Source organism: Saccoglossus kowalevskii, chromosome 14 (assembly GCF_978046115.1).
Source record: "Saccoglossus kowalevskii chromosome 14, keSacKowa6.1, whole genome shotgun sequence".
NCBI classification, from domain to species: domain Eukaryota; kingdom Metazoa; phylum Hemichordata; class Enteropneusta; family Harrimaniidae; genus Saccoglossus; species Saccoglossus kowalevskii.
In genome coordinates, this window is record NC_140654.1 from 9,042,052 (window position 1) to 9,063,182 (window position 21,131).

At 38.8% G+C, this 21,131-nt stretch overlaps 2 protein-coding genes across 2 annotated transcripts; one reads left to right on the plus strand and one right to left on the minus strand.

The window, feature by feature from the left end:
• The first annotated feature begins 108 nt into the window (after positions 1–108).
• LOC102801420 (RCC1-like G exchanging factor-like protein) lies at positions 109–14,558 on the plus strand. Its single transcript, XM_006820974.3, has 12 exons — positions 109–360; positions 1,714–2,283; positions 2,990–3,119; positions 3,666–3,794; positions 4,260–4,378; positions 8,513–8,597; positions 9,004–9,114; positions 10,403–10,473; positions 11,370–11,457; positions 12,611–12,784; positions 13,520–13,605; positions 14,228–14,558. The coding sequence occupies exons 2-12, from the start codon at positions 1,738–1,740 to the stop codon at positions 14,303–14,305; spliced, it is 1,617 nt and encodes a 538-aa protein (XP_006821037.1). The 5' UTR covers positions 109–360; positions 1,714–1,737; the 3' UTR covers positions 14,306–14,558.
• Positions 14,559–16,565: 2,007 nt separating this feature from the next.
• On the minus strand, positions 16,566–20,204 carry LOC100369785 (alpha-tocopherol transfer protein-like). The gene is made up of 4 exons (XM_085507873.1): positions 19,550–20,204; positions 19,012–19,176; positions 17,594–17,704; positions 16,566–16,920 (listed from the first exon to the last, which is right to left on the minus strand). The coding sequence occupies exons 1-4, from the start codon at positions 19,931–19,933 to the stop codon at positions 16,666–16,668; spliced, it is 915 nt and encodes a 304-aa protein (XP_085363999.1). The 5' UTR covers positions 19,934–20,204; the 3' UTR covers positions 16,566–16,665.
• Between the last annotated feature and the right edge of the window lie 927 nt (positions 20,205–21,131).

Here is a 21,131-nt window from a genome sequence, read left to right on the forward strand (position 1 = left end):
TAGAAATAATTGTAATCATAAACGACTTTTATGCATAAACTGCTTTATAAAATAACTTTAAGAAGAGTATAGGGTAATTCCCCCCGTACACAGAGTATTATTTCCACGACCAGACGCTCAGATGTACCACGACAGACGTATTTCGTGTTATCGTTGGATTCCATGATGTATATCTCCGTCTCTCCCCGAAACTGTTTTGAGCGGAGACAGTAAAAATAGTCGACCACATCATCGAGACATGGGGTAATCTCGTTAACAAGTTCAACTCTCGCGTGGTTTACGTCATTCAATATGTCTGCGCCCATGTGAGCATGCTGTTTGAAAACATTGAATACTGCTACATTGATCGACGATGACAAAGTAATGCGATTCTGTTTTATGATTATGCGAGGGTTGTAACGTTGTCTACTCTCAATTATGTGTGATTATCATAATCACCAGTAATGATAAGTGTGTTTACGCACAACTTGATCCTGGTTAAAGCGCGGCTCCGCAATCCCAGGGATTGTACCAGTGCGTCATGGGAAATGTAATTTGCATGGTCCGCCCAGTTCTTCTTCTTATTTAGTTCCGTGCTTGCACAAAACAGTGTATCGTCATAAATAATTGTGGTTTATTTGAATGACCTACACAATGTATAGTATCGCACAGTACAACGTTTAATGATGTTATGCAACATGAACAAATTTTAAAAAACAAAAAAAAACTTTGTAATACGGCTGTGTGGCACAGGCATACCCAGTTGCCCGACGCCAAATATACACGAATATATGTGTGCCTCACACTTACAAAACACGGACACGCATACCTTTTTTTACACTATGTTAACAATCAACAATCATTTCATTGTGGGGATATATTTCAGGGAACATAACAGCAGGATCTTGCAATTTATTTATTTTGAGACACATTTGTACTTTTTAAATTGTCGAGAATGTCATATATTAAATCACAGTCCCTCTATCATAGAGGGACTGTGATTAAATTTCAGAAGCATTCTTGACATTGTCGAGAAGGTATTTGTTGACGAGCCCCTCGAACGAATCCCGCTATTATCATGTTATCATGACCAACCAGGCCTGTCACATCCGCCAATAATCCGCCAACGATGCCCCTGAAGTGACTGGACAAACACCTCACAGTATATCATTTCTTTTTAGCTCCATGATATCACTAATGACTTATATCATCAACTCCGTGATTACATAAACATACCCAGAGATTGAACAAACAACTCTGGATTAACACCTTGCATTTGCATAAACCCATGACTGACAGTCATTTTGAGCAGTCAAAACAACTGTCTGAATCATGCTTTCCCATCGCTTTTATGAGAAAATCACACTGACATTGCTCTGAACTTGTAAATTAACATCAAAATTGTATCATGGATATATTAATGTTTGTGTGCGACATGAAAATAATGCACCACAGGCGTTAATGTTTTACACTTGACCTTATTATTTTGACCTTAACACTGATCGGTGGAATATTTAAATGACTCATTGCATCACGCAATCATTGCATCACGCACTGAACCCAGACCAGAGACAGTCATCACCGACGTTGCGAGAGGGCATCTACAAGGGTCACAAGTCCCTTTTTTGTTTCGTTGTGCCCCGGCTTTCGCCATTTACAAAAGTATTCTTACCAACATTAGCCTTTTGCTGAGTAAAATCTTTGCATTCTAGTAATTGATGTGCTCTTTTGTAGGTGTGTCTGTTTACACCCAGGAGAATGAATTCAGCAGTTTGGAGACGGAACCTGGAGATTGTATCAAATATAACAAGATGGCACATGCTAAACAGTGGAACCCACGTTAGGAATGCTGTCTCTTGGTTGAGACACTCCCATATTGACACTAAAAATGAACATGCAAAACTCAAGATCTCTGATGGAAATTTTCCATTGATCCAAAAGCATTTACAGAATTATGTGACTCGTAATGGAGACTTATTTTGTAGAAACTCTGGCTGCCACTTTCATTCATTTACCTCATCAACTCTCTTACATTTACAACATAACAATACTGTATTCAGTAAAAGACATAGACGAAAGAAAAATATCTATGAGATGAAACCCAAGCAGACAAAAGATGATGTGGAAAATATGGATGTCTTCCAGTATGTTGGAGAAAGAAGTAAACCAGCACGTAGACTTTATGTGTGGGGCTATGCACATACAGGTGCACTTGGGATTCCAACCTTTGTGAAGGTGAAAGGAACTGGTAAACAACCTAGAAAATACCAAGTGACACCTTACAGGTTGGACTTAAATGACAGAGTGAGTAAATAAGTTTTACCTAAGTGCCAGTTTATATAGAATTAAAATTGGAATGTTTTAAATTTAACTAAATGTACCGGTATATTACTGTAAAAGGGGTAATTATTCACTGGGTTTTAATTTAGCTTATTTCGCTGACTGGAAAAATGCGCTAAATTAAAACACAGTGAATATGTAAAATTTAGCGTAGAACACATTATCTAAATGACGAAACCGTGAATTTAAAACTCACTGAATATGCCTGAAATGGTAAATCAGTGAAATTTAAACCCAGTGAAAATTAGTCATTTTACAGTACTTACTGGTGTTAATTCCATGGCTGGAATTACTGGTTGTGATAACTTGTTACATGCGTCCTACTTGCCATTCACAAGGGATGCAGGGAACCAGCAGTTTTTATTTAACATATTGCCTGTATTTTACTCTTCATTTTGGCTGTCCATGGAGGTTTTCATCAGGCAGTGTGTTTAAGTGATTGATTTTGTGAATTGCTATATATTTACTGACTATTACACAGTCATGCACATGTACATGTACAGAAGTTCATTTTGTTTTGCAAGTCAGATTCAAAATGGCTAACTGGTGGCCATTTTTTAACAAAGTCAAATGCTACGAATAATATTCCTCTGTATACTAAAATACTTTAGTATCATGAGTGTGTGTGTAATTGACTGACAATATATTGATTATTTCTTATTTTTAACAGATTTCTAAAGTAGCATGTGGTTGTGGATTCACATTGTTCTCAAGTCGTCAAACTAACAGTAGAAAAGTCTGGGGTACTGGTATGAACACCGACTCACAACTTGGACTGCAGACGATTTCCGGCACAGCAGGTAACCATTCATTCTGACCCATTTCTGTATTAGTTTATTGTTTAAAGGCTGATGGTCGTCATGTAAACAAACAGCGTATTTTACACACGATGAGTCCCATATATCAAGTCGCGGCATGGCACCGCTGCCCTTTAATGTGTTATTTCGGGTGGATTTTTGGGGGAGTAGCATTGATCAATGTTAAGATTATACTGGTACGATACATAATAACTATATGGAATTTGTTTCTGTAATCAGATCCAATGTGATTAATCAGTGGCCATTTTATGATGTAATTGGAGTAATTGGTGGTCAGCCTTGTCTTCTAATTTAGAAAACATCATAGAGAAATAACCAAATATATAAAAATGTTGTTTAGTTTAGTGTTCAAAACCTGTGCTCCAGTTATATGAAATTATAATATGAAATGTCTGATGGATTCAACCCTTCCCCAATAAAACGCCAAGGGTTTGACCCTACTAATAGAAAGCATTTTTGACTTCATTAAAGATAACACGCCATTTCTTAAAACATCCTTTTTTTATTTGTTTTCATATTATTTTCCAGGAAGGGTTTTGGATTATGTAATTCAACCTGCTACGATTGATTTGCCGCTTTACAAACCTCTGAGTACGCGAGTGGTGCAGGTGGCGTGTGGAAGAGCACACTCTATAATTCTCACAGATCAAGAAGGGGGTAAGCTAAGCACCTTCAATGTATTCTCTGCCCAAAAAATTATCTGGATATTTGTGAATGTATTTTTGGTATTTCCTGAATAGTTTATGCAGCAAACTACAAATTCTTTAGCTGTGCCACTTAAGTTCAATAAACAATGTTGCATTCCCACTTTGTACGATCTGCAGAAAACTTCACCGCAAGCATCATGAAGGGCTTGCAATTTTGCACAGTTCACAAAAAATATTATCCAAGAGAATCCGGAAACCAAAATTATAACATGATTACACACATTATGACCACTAACAGAGGCTAGTTTCAGTGCTGCAAGAGTTTGTCAAGTGCTCCCTTCCCCTGGGTTCTGTATGTGATACAAAGTGGGAATACAACTCTTTCAATATCATATTTTTCCCCTCCAACACTGGGAAAATGACCAATGGCGACTTGGCATAAACTTTTCCAATCTTGTTCAATTTTTTATTACAGTTTTTTCAATTGGTAACAATTCATACGGTCAATGTGGAAGACCAGTGATAGAGAATGAGAAATATCAAGCCAATCCTACTATGCACAGAATAAAACAACTGGGAAATAGTGTAGTGCAGGTGAGCTCGCAGCTATAGTGTGTAGTGCAGGTGAGCTCACGGTTATAGTGTGTAGTACAGGTGAGCTCACGATTATAGTGTGTAGTGCAGGTGTGCTGACAGCTATAGTGTGTAGTGCAGGTGAGCTCACGGTTATAGTGTGTAGTGCAGGTGAGCTCACGGTTATAGTGTGTAGTGCAGGTGAGCTGACAGCTATAGTGTGTAGCGCAGGTGAGCTCACGGTTATAGTGTGTAGTGCAGGTGAGCTCACGTTTATAGTGTGTAGTGCAGGTGAGCTGACAGCTATAGTGTGTAGCGCAGGTGAGCTCACGGTTATAGTGTGTAGTGCAGATGAGCTCGCAGCTATAGTGTGTAGTGCAGGTGAGCTCACGGTTATAGTGTATAGTGCAGGTGAGCTCACAGTTATAGTGTGGAGTGCAGATGAGCTCGCAGCTATAGTGTGTACGCAGGTGAGCTCACGGTTATAGTGTGTAGTGCAGGTGAGCTCACAGTTATAGTGTGTAGTGCAGGTGAGCTTACGGTTATAGTGTGTAGTGCAGGTGAGCTCGCAGCTATAGTGTGTAGTGCAGATGAGCTCGCAGCTATAGTGTGTAGTGCAGGTGAGCTCACGGTTATAGTGTGTAGTGCAGGTGAGCTCACAGTTATAGTGTGTAGTGCAGGTGAGCTTACGGTTATAGTGTGTAGTGCAGGTGAGCTCGCAGCTATAGTGTGTGGTGCAGGTGAGCTGACAGCTATAGTGTGTAGTGCAGGTGAGCTCACGGCTATAGTGTGTAGTGCAGGTGAGCTGACAGCTATAGTGTGTGGTGCAGGCGAGCTCACATAGCTATTGTGTGTGGTGCAGGTGAGCTCACATAGCTATTGTGTGTAGTGCAGGTGAGCTGACAGCTATAGTGTGTAGTGCAGGGGAGCTGACAGCTATAGTGTGTAGTGCAGGTGAGCTGACAGCTAGTGTGTAGTGCAGGTGAGTTCACAGCTATAGTGTGTAGTGCAGGTGAGCTCACACCTATAGTGTGTAGTGCAGGGGAGCTGACAGCTATAGTGTGTAGTGCAGGTGAGCTGACAGCTATAGTGTGTGGTGCAGGTGAGCTCACAGCTATAGTGTGTAGTGCAGGTGAGCTCACATCTATAGTGTGTGGTGCAGGTGAGCTGACAGCTATAGTGTGTAGTGCAGGTGAGCTCACAGCTATGGTGTGTAGTGCAGGCGAGCTGACAGCTATAGTGTGTAGTGCAGGTGAGCTGACAACTATAGTGTGTAGTGCAGGTGAGTTTACAGCTATTGTGTGTGGTGCAGGTGAGCTGATAGCTATAGTGTGTAGTGCAGGTGAGCTCACAGCTATAGTGTTGTAGTGCAGGTGAGCTCACAGCTATAGTGTGTAGTGCAGGCGAGCTCACAGCTATAGTGTGTAGTGCAGGTGAGCTGACAGCTATAGTGTGTAGTGCAGGTGAGCTGACAGCTATAGTGTGTAGTGCAGGTGAGCTCACAGCTATAGTGTGTAGTGCAGGTGAGCTGACAGCTATAGTGTGTGGTGCAGGTGAGCTCACAGCTATAGTGTGTAGTGCAGGTGAACTCACAGCTATACTGTGTAGTGCAGGTGAGCTCGCAGCTATAGTGTGTAGTGCAGGTGAGCTCACAGCTATAGTGTGTAGTGCAGGTGAGCTGACAGCTATAGTGTGTAGTGCAGGTGAGCTCACAGCTATAGTGTGTAGTGCAGGTGAGCTTACAGCTATAGTGTGTAGTGCAGATGAGCTCACAGCTATAGTGTGTAGTGCAGGTGAGCTCACAGCTATGGTGTGTAGTGCAGGTGAGCTGACAGTTATAGTGTGTAGTGCAGGTGACCTCACAGCTATAGTTTGTAGTGCAGGTGAGTTCACAGCTATAGTGTGTAGTGCAGGTGAGCTCACAGCTATAGTGTGTAGTGCAGGTGAGCTCACAGCTATAGTGTGTAGTGCAGGTGAGCTCACAGCTATAGTGTGTAGTGCAGGTGAGCTCACAGTTATAGTGTGTGGTGCAGGTGAGCTCACAGTTATAGTGTGTAGTGCAGGTGAGCTGACAGCTATAGTGTGTGGTGCAGGTGAGCTGACAGCTATAGTGTGTAGTGCAGGTGAGCTGACAGTTATAGTGTGTAGTGCAGGTGAGCTCACAGTTATAGTGTGTAGTACAGGTGAGCTCACAGCTATAGTGTGCAGTGCAGGGTGCATGTGAGCTCACGGTTATAGTGTATAGTGCAGGTGAGCTGACAGCTGTAGTGAGTAGTGCAGGTGAGCTCACAGCTATAGTGTGTAGTGCAGGTGAGCTGACAGCAATAGTGTGTAGTGCAGGTGAGCTGACAGCTATAGTGTGTAGTGCAGGTGAGCTGACAGCTATAGTGTGTAGTGCAGGTGAGCTCACATCTATAGTGTGTGGTGCAGGTGAGCTGACAGCTATAGTGTGTAGTGCAGGTGAGCTCACAGCTATAGTGTGTAGTGCAGGTGAGCTCACAGCTATAGTGGTAGTGCAGGTGAGCTGACAGCTATAGTGTGTAGTGCAGGTGAGCTGACAGCTATAGTGTGTAGTGCAGGTGAGTTGACAGCTATAGTGTGTGGTGCAGGTGAGCTTACAGCTATTGTGTGTGGTGCAGGTGAGCTCGCAGCTATAGTGTGTAGTGCAGGTGAGCTCGCAGCTATAGTGTGTAGTGCAGGTGAGCTCGCAGCTATAGTGTGTAGTGCAGGTGAGCTCACAGCTATAGTGTGTAGTGCAGGTGAGCTGACAGCTATAGTGTGTAGTGCAGGTGAGCTCACAGCTATAGTGTGTAGTGCAGGTGAGCTGACAGCTATAGTGTGTAGTGCAGGTGAGCTGACAGCTGTAGTGTGTAGTGCAGGTGAGCTGACAGCTATAGTGTGTAGTGCAGGGGAGCTGACAGCTATAGTGTGTAGTGCAGGTGAGCTGACAGCTATAGTGTGTAGTGCAGGTGAGCTCACAGCTATAGTGTGTGGTGCAGGTGAGCTCACAGTTATAGTGTGTAGTGCAGGTGAGCTGACAACTATAGTGTGTAGTGCTGGTGAGCTCACAGCTATAGTGTGTAGTGCAGGTGAGTTCACAGCTATAGTGTGTAGTGCAGGTGAGCTCACGGTTATAGTGTGTAGTGCAGGTGAGCTCACAGTTATAGTGTGTAGTGCAGGTGAGCTCACAGCTATAGTGTGTAGTGCAGGTGAGCTCACATCTATAGTGTGTAGTGCAGGTGAGCTCACAGCTATAGTGTGTAGTGCAGGTGAGCTCACATCTATAGTGTGTAGTGCAAGTGAGCTCACAGCTATAGTGTGTAGTGCAGGTGAGCTCGCAGCTATAGTGTGTAGTGCAGGTGAGCTCACAGCTATAGTGTGTAGTGCAGGTGAGCTGACAGCTATAGTGTGTAGTGCAGGTGAGCTGACAGCTATAGTGTGTAGTGCAGGTGAGCTGACAGCTATAGTGTGTAGTGCAGGTGAGCTGACAGCTATAGTGTGTAGTGCAGGTGAGCTCACATCTATAGTGTGTAGTGCAGGTGAGCTGAAAGCTATAGTGTGTAGTGCAGGTGAGCTGACAGCTATAGTGTGTAGTGCAGGTGAGCTCACAGCTATAATGTGTAGTGCAGGTGAGCTCTCAGCTATAGTGTGTAGTGCAGGTGAGCTCACAGCTATAGTGTGTAGTGCAGGTGAGCTGACAGCTATAGTGTGTAGTGCAGGTGAGCTGACAGCTATAGTGTGTAGTGCAGGTGAGCTCACATCTATAGTGTGTAGTGCAGGTGAGCACACAGCTATAGTGTGTAGTGCAGGTGAGCTCACAGCTATAGTGTGTAGTGCAGGTGCAGGAATTTATTTTATTTTTGAAGGTAAATGGATAGAGTAGAAACATCACCTCTTCTATCTATGCATTAATTTCAACCAAAATGCTAGAGAAAATTATCTAATCAACATTTTGTAAATTAAGGTTTCATTCTACTTGTATGATATACATTGTTAAGGAACCACATGCATGATGACAGTGTGTTTTTTGGTTACAATGTATCACCATTTGTGATTCTGATATTGTTACATAATAACATACAATAAGAAATCTGTGTGTATCTTTGTATCATTGTTAACCCTGATCTTGTATACTTTTGGTTGTTATTTCAACAGATTTGTTGTGGCCATGATCATAGTCTATTCCTTACAGAGGATGGTAGAGTCTATAGTTGTGGTTGGGGTGCTGATGGACAGACAGGTATTTGTCTTTACTTCTTTACTATGCTTCTATATAATATATGTTTATAATCATGCAGAGAATGTCTGTTTATTTCTCCTAATATATGATCATAATTTTTCCAAATATCAGTACAAATCACATCATATTACCATAACTATGACTCAGTCTTGTGAAAAATAATATCAAAGCTTCTAGAAATCAAAATATACTTTGTGAAACACTGTATATCGTAATGAATTTATCTTATTTTCATTGAATTTCATCTTTGAAATGAGTACAGTGACCCCATATTTAGCAACTGATTTATTGCAAACTATGTTTGTTTTATTTAATTTTTTAGTAAAAATCAGGTGGTACAACCAATAGAAGTGTGACTGTACATCTGAATTTATCTTGTTCGCCATTGTGTACTTGATTTACACAGGTTTAGGCCATTTCAATACAGTCAGTGAAGTTTCAGAGCTGGAAGGAGACATCAAGGGAGAGAAAATTACAAAAGTGACATCTTTTTCTGACTGCTGTTTGGCGTTATCAGGTTTGTCAAAAACCATAGTATAATGATGATAAAATTTTACTTTGTGAAATTGTAATAAAAGTTGACTTTGTTCTTCAAACACAGTTCTTGACTTTAATTTTTAACTCACTTGTCAGAGCTGTATGTTATCTATATAGGCTACTATGAGGCTAGTTAGTTACTGCTGGTATTCAGTTGTCGCCATGGTAATTTTACTTTTATCGGGCTATAGGGGTACTCTTAGAGTTCTTCTCTGAAAAATGTTACTGTATTTGCTCTATTAGTAGTGCAGGCGTTTCGTAAATATCACATGTATGTCCATGGTCAAACTAAATAATAATTTATTGCCCTAAATTAGCTTCCTATATGTGGTACAGTCAGCAAGGTCAATACCATTTTAGTCCCCGTTCGGACATAGTCCGAAAACGGGGACTTATGGTTTGCCCTGTGTGCGTCCGTGATCACCTATATCTCGAACATGCATGGACCGATTAAGTTCAAACTTCACTCATACATCACACATTATATGGGACATATGCACATGCATTTTTTTCATGATCCGATTAACGATAGCCGAATAGCGTCCATTTTAAGGCCAAAAATGCATCAAAATCGAACATTTTCACCATTCCGGACCCCGATCTCAGTCGTGCATGGACGGATTTTGTTCAAATTTGGTACATACATTAAACATAATAGGACCTTGATGCACGTCTTTTTTTTTGGGATCGGGTTTGAAATGGCCGACTGGCGGCCATTTTCTTTCAAAGAATTCAGTTCTGGATCCGTATCTGAGACATGTCTGGATTGATCAAGTTCAAACTTCACACACACATGGTACATCATGTCACAAATAGATATGTGCATTTGTTTCATGATCTGCTTAACAATAGCTGAATGATGGCCATTTTAAGGCCGAAAATGCATCAAAATCATGTATTTTCACAATTCTGGAACCAGATCTCAGTCATGCATGGATGGATTTTGTTCAGATTTAGTACAATGTGTTGTACATATGCAGGTGCATTTCGGATCAGACCACTGAAAGGGGTCTGAGATTTCGGTCATGATCTGCTTTGAATGTATATGTCACTTAAATATGAACGGTATGGGGACGTGTCATTGACAATGACTTGTTGATATACAACCTCAGATGAAATTAAGAGTTGACATATTGATCATGACCCAAGAATAACAAATATTGTGTTATTGGCATTGAATCAGTGTTTCTAGGTTTACATCAGTTCTTTTTACTATAATGAAATATAATGTGATAATGCTCTATTTACAATATATATCTCTCCGTTAGAAAATGGTAAAGTGTTTGGATGGGGAAATTCTGAATACAATCAATTGTCTCGTATCACTCAGCATTCACAGGTTTGTTTGTTTTTGAATCTACTCATGGGAAAAATCAAAAAAATAATTCACACACATTCAATGGAGGAAAGCAAAGTACAGCGATAAAACTACACAAGGAATAAAATAATTTTCTTGATTTTCCTGTGTTCTCTAATAATAATCTATAATCAAACTCTATTTGACACCTACATCTAAATATATAAAACTCTGTCTTATTTCCCGGTTTTCGAATTGATAGCGTTTGCGCATCTATCATTTGTGCACTTGCACATATTGTAGCAGTAGTAGTACACTGAACATCAATGTTCCCAACTCGCAATGTCAGATTTCTTCTCCAATAATACTGCCATCATTTTTTAACTAACTTATACCAGCCTCTGAAAATTGGCACACTATTCTGCCTATTTAAAGCAAAAATAACGAACATGCAAATTATCTTTGGCTATAGCCTAATATTTTCATATTTTTGTGGGTATTTGGGAGTTGAAAAACTATGTCACGGTCGTATTTACTCAGCGAAACACACACGTACCACCTCTGTTTCAGTCCATTTTCTCTGAAAAGTCATCTTTTCAACTGAAATTCCACTTTTTTCAGCTGTCTTAAATAGTTCTTCTAGCTGTACACCCACCCACACTCACTTCGCTATCTGTTTCATATATGCCGGTGGCCTCTGGGGTTGCATGTCTGCTGATGTTCTTTTGACTTTTTATCCTACCCTTCCCTGTTCTTAGGTAGGTTAGGTATGCGCAAAAAGAATTACATCGTGTCTGACGTTAATTCAGGAACTGGGAATTGAATCTTGAGTAAACCTGTCTTAACTGAGCCATGTGACAACTGATAATCTGATAACTATAAGTAAATACCATGACATTGATAGAATCTATTATCTATCCTTGTTTTCACTTATGTAGGTGAATACACCAATTCATCTACCATTTGATGGCGTTGGAAAAGTGGTTGACATAGCAACTGGAGGTACAATGTGTGCAATACTTAATGGTAGGTTTAATCTTTGCTGTTACATTATTTTCTTTTTCATCACCCAGGACAAAAATGTTAGTTAGTAGGGAAGTCAAAACAAAATTAATTGAAGTCGATGTTGTGTTACTTCATAAATAAGACAACCATGTACATATACCATAATAAAGACCATAGCTATGACTTTCCTTATGTTTGGGTTTCTCATAAGGCATAGCATATGAATTTAGTCTACAGTCATTTATATGCCATATTTTTTCTCACCAAAAGTATGAAAGTATTTCAGGCATTATTTTTCTGATATTTTTTTCTTTTTTTAAAGTGGCAATAGCTGAGTTTTTTTTTGTTGCTTGAATATATCTGCATAAAAATGACCAAATCTTACCAAAATATTGTTTTAGACACAATTATATGGGCAAAGGGACCATACACAAGTGTCGCATATGACTTGTTTACTACTTCCGTGTGACTGAGAATGTTCTAGAACTGTACTGTGTCTGGGTGGAATTTTTAGAAGTTGGTTGAATAGGTAATAGGACACTGTAGAAGGCAATAGAATGGTAATGGGACATTCTAGAAATTTGTAGTAAGTTCCAGACTCATTATGTATGCTGATGTAATGGTCTATTTATAGACAGTGTGGGTATATATAGGGGAGTTGTTCAGCACTGAGATCAGATCGGAGATCTCGTTGAATTGTATTGGAGTTTAAGTATCTAGTTATTGGAGTAGTGGAGTTTTACCGCGTTATTGTACTTGATGTTTGCAGAGTATAATAATACCAGTACCAGTTGAAACCTCATCTGTTGGCTCCGTGTTCGTATTTTATCATCGCTGCCAGGGAAGTCTTTTTGTTACTGTTGCCATTTTGGTATTTGAACCATCACACCTGTACTATACCAATTACGGTAATATTACGTTGCGTGTGACAACAAGGCTAATGTCGAATGAAATGCAATGTAAAAACTATGGGTCAAGTATTTCGTTGAAATCAGTCATGTTACAGGAACTGTGAAATGCATGCCGAGCACTATCAAGGCTCATTTTTTCAGGTACAGGGAAGTGAATGCTTCATAATTCATAATTATTACAATTACAGTAAAAAAAAAATGTATATAATGAAAACGTGCATTTTATCTGTGAAAATGACATACATTTGTTCCTTTCAACTCAGATGCAGGCAGTGTGTTTGTTTGGGGTTATGGTATACTTGGAAAAGGACCAAATCTATCACAAAGTCATCGACCTGAACACATACCAGATGCATTATTTGGGAAAACTCAATATAAAAGTGATGTTCAAGTTACCAAAATAGTGTGTGGTCTTCACCATTTTGCAGCAGTAAATAGTAAGAAGACTATTAAATTATTCTTATTAAGTTACCCAGTGTTTGGCTTAGTGGATGAAGGTCATTCATACCTTGAAAACAGAACACCAATGGAACTGAGATAATTTTTCAGATTGTAGAGATCTTCTATAAAGTCAAACTTTCTATAATGAACACCAGTGGTACTGGGATAATTGTTCAGATTATAGAGGTCTTTTATACAGTGAAACTGACAAATGTTATTACGGTATTTAAGCTCACAAAAAATAAAAAATATCAGCCAGTATCGTATGCAGCAGGTATTTGGTGGTACTCTTAAAATCCACATTGCTGAATTTCTAAATACCCGAGATATGCTATTCATTGAATTTGTCAACAATGAATGTACTAGTATTATAGATGATAACATGTAATTTGTAATATTGTATTTATATTTAATTGGACTATGGTTTATAATGAACTGAAAACTCTGTTCTCGCAGCACACCTCTCAGTATTCATTTGATGAAACAATCACATTCTCATTTGTGCTCTGATGTTTTGGTACATTCAATAACAATCACTGCACATGCGTGCTTGTTGTTTCGATTTTTCATCTAACAGATACTGCTATGGGTCCTGTAAATGGAAAATATTTTTGTTTATGATAATGCATAGTCAGATGTGGTCTATAATATGGAATTTGAACTACATATTAAAAAATAAATATTTGTGTCTATAATGCATTTTTAAGTAATATTTCAATTTATTTGTATAGGTTTAGGAGAATTGTTCACATGGGGTCGAAATGACAATGGATGTCTTGGATTAGGTCACAGAAATGATCAGTATTTCCCATTAAAGGTAACAATTCAAGTCATTTTGTTAGTGTTTGTAGCAATCTTATAAGCAATAAGGATTCAATATACCGGTATATACATACATATGGATAGTGCTGGAACAGTCAGGCTCCAGTTTATGATGTTATTAACTTTTGAAAAGTATTGTTTTTTGAATAATATGCTTGTTGCACCAAAATGCAATTTGTAAGAACTTGTATTTGTTGTGAAATGCAATATAGGACAAAGTTGATTTTTACTGATTTCTATAAAGTAGTATTAAAGCTGATGCATTAAAGTAGCCTCTAAAATGTGCTATTCTTTGTTTACAAATGTATTATCACCATGTTTAGGTAACGAAGCTGCTGAAGGCGCACTATTCCTAAATATTTTGCATTGTTTATTAATTTTTTTAGTGCAGAAGAGCTTTGTAATAGTCCATATAAAGCAAAACAGATTTTAAAGTTGATTTTCAGTTTTAAACTAAAAAGTCAGGTTGTATGTGTAATGCCAGGTCTTATAGCTTTTAGGTGTCTGCTCATTCAAAGTTAGACACCAATGACTTAGAGCAGCGGAATGACAACCTATTAGAGATATATATATCAAGGATGATATAATATCTTTGTGGTTTTTCTACTTTCTTGCAGGTACACCTTGCTGGTGAGGTCATTGAAGTGTCCTGTGGAGCAGATCATACAGTGGTTCTTGCCAAGACGTTTATCTAGAAACTTAACTTGTCTGTTGCAAGGTCATTGAGTGTCTCTTGGAGTAGATTATTCTATGGCCTTTGCAAAAACTTTTTTAGAGAAACTTTATATGTTTCTGCAAGATTGTGGATGTGTTTTTTTTAAATTATATCATTCAGTACTGGTGTGTGTGTGTATCATGTGCTACCAGATTTTTGAACAATGTGAAATCAAATATATTCCTGGTGATTTCAGTCATGGTTACTAGTATAATAAACATTTTGTCACTCTCCTGATGATGTTTAAAACCAATTTAATTTCAAGTTTAAAAGTTTGTGTACTTATATGTCAAATTGACATATAATATACTGTGTATAATCATATATCTTTGCTGAAGTTTACCTTCCATGGGCATCCCTACAAACCATTGAGTGATCTGTTAGGAAAAGCTGTATTTGACCTCAGTTAAATTGAATGATCTGATTAGGCATGCGAAGGGGCTGGATCTACCAATCAGAGTTCCTGTAACAACAACTTGCAATAATTTCAAAATTAAACCAATAGACTTTGCTTTCACATCATAGCTCAAGTGACAAGAACACATGACTGGGTTTGAAATTCCAATGCCAACCTACCAGAGTACACGCAGATGTGTTTGATTTCACTACCAGTGGATACAAGTGGGAATTCTTCAAAGGTATAATTATGAGTAATTCAGAATAAACGAACCTTGGCTACAGTGGTGAGGTGACGACCGAATACCGGTAAATGAACCTACGCTGGCAAAATTGAACTAATCACAGTGCCAAATTGTGTTCTAAAACATAACTCTGAACTCATGGCGTTGTCAGAAGATGGGATTTTTATAGTCTGTTATTGGCTTTCCACTCAAACACCGCCATGGATCCTACAAAAGTAAAATGTATTGGATACCAGTGTACACCAGCTACATTTTGAGTTCCTCTCTCGCAGAAAACTGGGACTCAGATCTGCAAACTTTTGATCTGTATTCAAAATCTGATTCAAGATTCTGATCAAGTTTAAAGCAGGGGAGTCGTCACTTGCGCACGCGTCAAATGGCCATAGTGTGTCATTGTTTACAAACAAGCATTCACCCATAAGCCTTTGTGTTTTTTAGCGCGTGTTGTTATTGTCGCTTGGGACTCCCTGAATTCCTGTGCGTGCGCAAGTGACGACCACCTCGCTTTAACAGTCACGAATACAGACAAATATCATTTCCGTGTGTTTAATACCATATGCAGATGGCATTATAGCCTTTTGAGAAAACTGATATTATCCATTTTCTATTTTGAAATCTAAACGTGAGAGGATACTGTTTATAATAAAATATAGAATTTGACACTGAGGGCGCACTTGTCTATGAAGTTGGATGCTTATGTTTATTCAGTGACTTAATATTCATTGATTGACAACTTGTGTTCTTAAAGATCGTTAATATTTTCTACAAGATGTTGAATTATTTGAGTTACCCAGCCCACTTTTGTGAAACAAAATTGAAACGTGGTGGTCGTCGTGCAGTGCGTGTTCAAATTTCATGTAAATAAACTATGTATTTTACACGCATTGTATACGTCGCTATGTGTCCCATATCAAACAGGACGCGGCACGACTGCCGCCTTTTAAAGTTTAAGCTACAATTTTTGTGACATGTAACTCATAGTTTGGTTAAACATGGAGCTATTATTTGGTCAAAAAGGGTTTCTAAAATATAATATACCTCAATGTTTTGGTAAGTTGATATTCAACAGTTGATTTTTAGTTCAGCAAGAAATGCGTTATACAATATATTGTATCAGAGGTACATTACTTGGGGTTTGCAACTCGCATAGTACTGTATGGTGACATCATGTCAAGATCCCATTCAAGTCTCTTCTCGTAGATCGCGAGACTGAGGCTACGACCTTCTGACATGACGCATATCAATGTTCAAGGTTTGTAATGAAAAAAATAAACTTTTCTTGTCGCTATCATAGTGAAAAATGTAATACATCGAAAATGTACAGAAAATATAGTTCTCGTAATCCGTCATATCGTGGGCAGCTATTTTGATCCACCTGGACATCCCAGTATCCTAGTTACCTCGGGCATGCGCATTCGCATTTTTTCTGAGTTGGAACGTTTATGCGAGAGCGAGATTGTGACGGGATCTTGGTATCATGTCACCGTAGTTACAAACCCCAAGTAATGTACCTCTGATTGTATATATATTAATGATCATTTGAAAACTTTACCTAAATACTAGTATTATTTAAATGATTGGAGACACTGGAGTGTTGAATATGTCTGTAATTATTCATACATTTATTATCACAGTGTATAATCAGTATAAATAAGAACAATTTAGTAATTTATGAAATGATCTTGTGTGTTTTAGGTTTCTAAACATCAAGTTTCTTGAAGCTGCCAGTTAATCCACCAGCTGCGTCCCTACCCTGTCCTGTCCCGCCGAGGGTATCTGCAGTCTTTGGGAATCCATACTTATTATTCTCTATAAATTTGTCTTCCATTCCCAACAGTATCTCTCTCCAGTCTTTGTTATCAAACTCTGCGACAGCGCCCCCATACTCTGCTGGGAGTATGGACGACGGTATTTGTTTATGCAATGATGCGAATTCTTCTCCGTGGAATTGCAGCTGTGAAAAAAATAACAGGTGGCTGTCATATACGTAGTGAAACTAATGCAAGCTATTAATATTTCTGCGCATGGTATGACCCTGATAATTCGCCTCTCTTTTAAAGCTGTTTACGTTCATAATCGTTCAGTGTTATTTTTCTTTTCGAACATCTGGTCAGATGCAAGCTATATATTCTCGGGGCGGACATCTGGGCATTTTCACCGCTTGGCAACCCTGGCGGTGAAAACAAAGGCCAAAAACTCGCAGAAAACGGTACTTTGGGATGGTAGTTGAGACTCCCCTGAACAGTATAACAACATTAGCCCTACGTGTGTAACATATATAAATTTGGTTGTTCAGGATTACTTCAAAGTTGAGTTTGTGTTGTTTTCTCGAATTTTCACTGGCTCGACCGGCGTTCCACAGCAGCGCGAAAAGAGCCTATAGAAATGCATGTACAGTGGTGCGCGTCTTAGCAACGTGGAACATCTTGTGACGTACGTCCGCCCCGAGGATACTAGTAATCATCATCTAGTGCTAAAAGTCGTGAGATACGCGAATCTTTCGCCTTGACACTAATGATCAGGTAACCATGGAAGATAGCACAAAACTTGGTATACAGAGTTATTTTAAAGATCATATTGATTACCAAGATCGCAAAAAATTAGCATAAATTTATATATTTACTTACCCTTTTTTTAAGCTTGTCACTCATGAATGGTCGAACCAATGCTAATGCGGCGTCTATAATCTTAGGTTCATTCACGAAGTGCATTGCTTTGAATCGTAGAGGCAATGCATTCTGAAATAAAATGGCAAAACAGAAATTCAAAATTGAATACAACATATTGTATAAGCCGACACAATATTTAAAGCGGGAGGTTCGTCATCTGCGCACGCGCGGGAATTGAGTCCCAAGCGACGATAACACACACTAAAACGCAAAGGCTCATGGGTAGACGCTATGGCCATCTGACGCACGCACAGGTGACGACTCCTCCGCTTTAACGTGTATAATACATGCTGTACCGCTGAATTTGTTCTTGGAGTGAATACATCTTTTCAACAGATCATTTTACAGCTAATATTAAAACACAACCGAAAATATAGCGAAAACGTATTATAAAATTTACTAAGAAATCCCGAGAAATATTTCTCATAATTGCTTTATATGTTGATCTATTTACAATAAACTCAGACTTTGACGACATGTTATTGAAAAATACTTGATGTGTAAGCCTCGCAATAGAGAGATTGTGGGATCCGCAACCCATTCTACCCAACAAAACGAAGTAATGGCCAGGCTCTTGGCATACATATAGAGAAGCTACATCCTATTGCATGGGGGAAAATACGGCAATTATGGGTCGTGTATGTTGTCCCTGTCACCAATGGACGCAAATATCCTCTTGTAAAAACAGTAGCGGGATCTTCGCGTGATTTTCGTATGTATCAAGAGTTACAAACCAACTGCGGTTTATGAAAGATACTCCACCAAGGTTTAAAGGACGGTGGTCGTCGCGCTGCGCATGTGCGACATTTGTGTTGATAAACTTTTATTTTCCCACAATCCAGTGTGCTCTTCTATAGTATGAGGGTCGAACTGGGTGCGACTTGCACTAATTACCGCCAAATACCCTTCAATACCTTCCAATCACCTTAAAAATACCTAATTAAAGCTTGGCAACGTCCCAGTTTGTACTTGTGGATCTGCGCAATAGTCAAGGTCACCATCTTTGTTTATATGAGACCCATTTATCTCGCGCATGCGTGACGTGACGGCTACCGACGACCCTTTAACTTGGTAATTCCTAAAAATGATTGGAACGCAAAGAAAGTCAACAAAATTAAGTGAACATCAAGGCCAATTCAAAACTCTTATTCCTACTTGCCATTGGGAGAACTTATTGGTTTGGGGAAATCATTCATCGCACATGTGTAGCGCAAAGACCAACACAGGTGGTCTCCAACCTAATTGACTAGCAGCGGTCGTTCATCATATATGTCTGTAATATGCATTATATGCAAAAGCTATTATAGAAACTAACTACAATGCTTAAAAAATTATAACCTAGCCATATTTGAAGTGGAACACAACTAAGAATTTACCTGTATGACGTCCATCATTACCCTATGAGATGGTCCCATTTTGGTCACGTGACTCATGGTCAGCCCAGAAGCATCGGCAACAACTACGACTCCATTCACCTGGGATTCTTCTTCTTCTAGGAGCATTTCTAGTAGCATTAGAACTGATCGAATAATCTCCGTAGCCTCCATTTGTTTAACATCCCATTTGTCTGAATAAAAAAAATACCTGTCAATCATAAATATCTAATTGGGAAATGAATATTACTTTGTATAAAGTAAAGATTTGAAATAGAAATCTTCATAATTATGGCAAGTTAAATATGAATATTCCGGCGCTAATCAGGACCGGTCGAATAAAATCACCTTTGACCCTTTGGCTCCCGTTAGGAAATGAATGAATTTTGGCTTTGACCTTCTAATTGAGTCAGAGATCGATCAGGAATGTTCAAACCCGTGTAGTATTTAAACTCGAGATATAAAAAAAACTTGCAATTCTTTATTTTAGTTGAAGTGCACAATATATTATACAGCCAAGATCTTAAAATAAATACAATACATTACCTATCTGAAACACGATAACACGACGACCATCTACGTCCCATTTGTCCGATATGAAGTGCATTTTCGTTTCCAATACATGCATTATCGCTGATGGCACAAAATTAATAAAAATGTCTTTGTGTTGTCGACGCACTTCATAGTAGTGTACTAACGTCTTGAAGGCTCGGTTGGTTTCATATTTTTTGGCTCTCAGGAAACGAATGAGAAAAGCATCATCAGTACGAAATTTTATGTCAGGTCTTGTGTTAAACAGCGCGCGTAATTCGTTTAAACATTTTTGTTGTTTTGATGGATCTTCGTTCAATTCTTTCTTGGCTTTCTTTTTAGTCTTCTCGCTGATATCTGATTTATAGCTGACTCTTTCACTCGCAGTCGTCATGGTTGGTTTGTATGGTGTTGTCGGCTCCGCGGTTCTCAGTAGAATGGTAGTTGGCAGTCAACTCTTACATACAGTGTCTCATTGAATCAAGCTTATCTACAATGACGTAGGTTTGCTCGCCACAGATAGGTCAACTCTTATACTATGAGTTGTTAAGTTTAACGTAGGCAAGACTGTTTTGGCGCAGCTTGTATCATCAGCTAGCAGTGTATCCCCAGTTGGAGAATAGTGACACCAACAAGTCGGCATCACCGTCAAAATAGCATTTTTTTTTTCAGTGGAGGTTATTATACTTAATGCAGATATGTTTGTCACATGACACCCTGTGACACATTTATTGAATTATATACTTGGACATTTTTGCTGAACCCAGCCATTCCTTTGTTTATAATTTAGTTAATTCACCCCAATCGTAAGTTGATCCTCGTTTTTGATAGGGTCTCATGCGACGTACTATTTGCGTGAAAAATATATTGTTAACACAAAGTTCGAACGCTGCACCGCGGACTAGTCGCTATGACGAATAGAATAATATTTTCGGTGAATAGCTGATGGAAGCTAATTAGACAATTATTATATTAGTTTTTAGTTTTCGCCAAATTCACCAAAACCTGCAAGCTATCTTTCTAGACATCGAGTGAGATGTTCGAGTCTAATAACGATGTGGTACACTAGATATGATGTGTTAATTAGCATAATATAATTTTGTTTATACCAATAACTCCTAACACGGTGCACTACTGGTAATTGATACTTCACCCTTCACCACATATTGATAGGTGTAATTATTAACGCGCTCAAAACTGCATCAAAATCGGCAATAGTGAATAATAATTGCAAAAAATTGTAATATATTCGGCTCGTAATTTGGTCACACTTTGCCACAAAAAGGAACGCCTTGCGATTCGGATGAATCATACTGGAAACATAAAAGACAATAAAGAATAAATGTTATTATAATATTGAACAACAACTTAGTCGATTTTGAAATTATATATATGCAGAATTAATTTGTTTTTGTGTGATAACGTGTTCAACTTTGAACACGTGTTTGCTAACACACGAGGTTTGTAGATTCGTATGTCAAAACTATTATTACGTTAAATAATTCAACGACGCTGGATCTGATAGGTATTTGACCCTTCACTACATTTCAATGACATGTAATTATTAACACGGTATTTATATTACAAGCTTG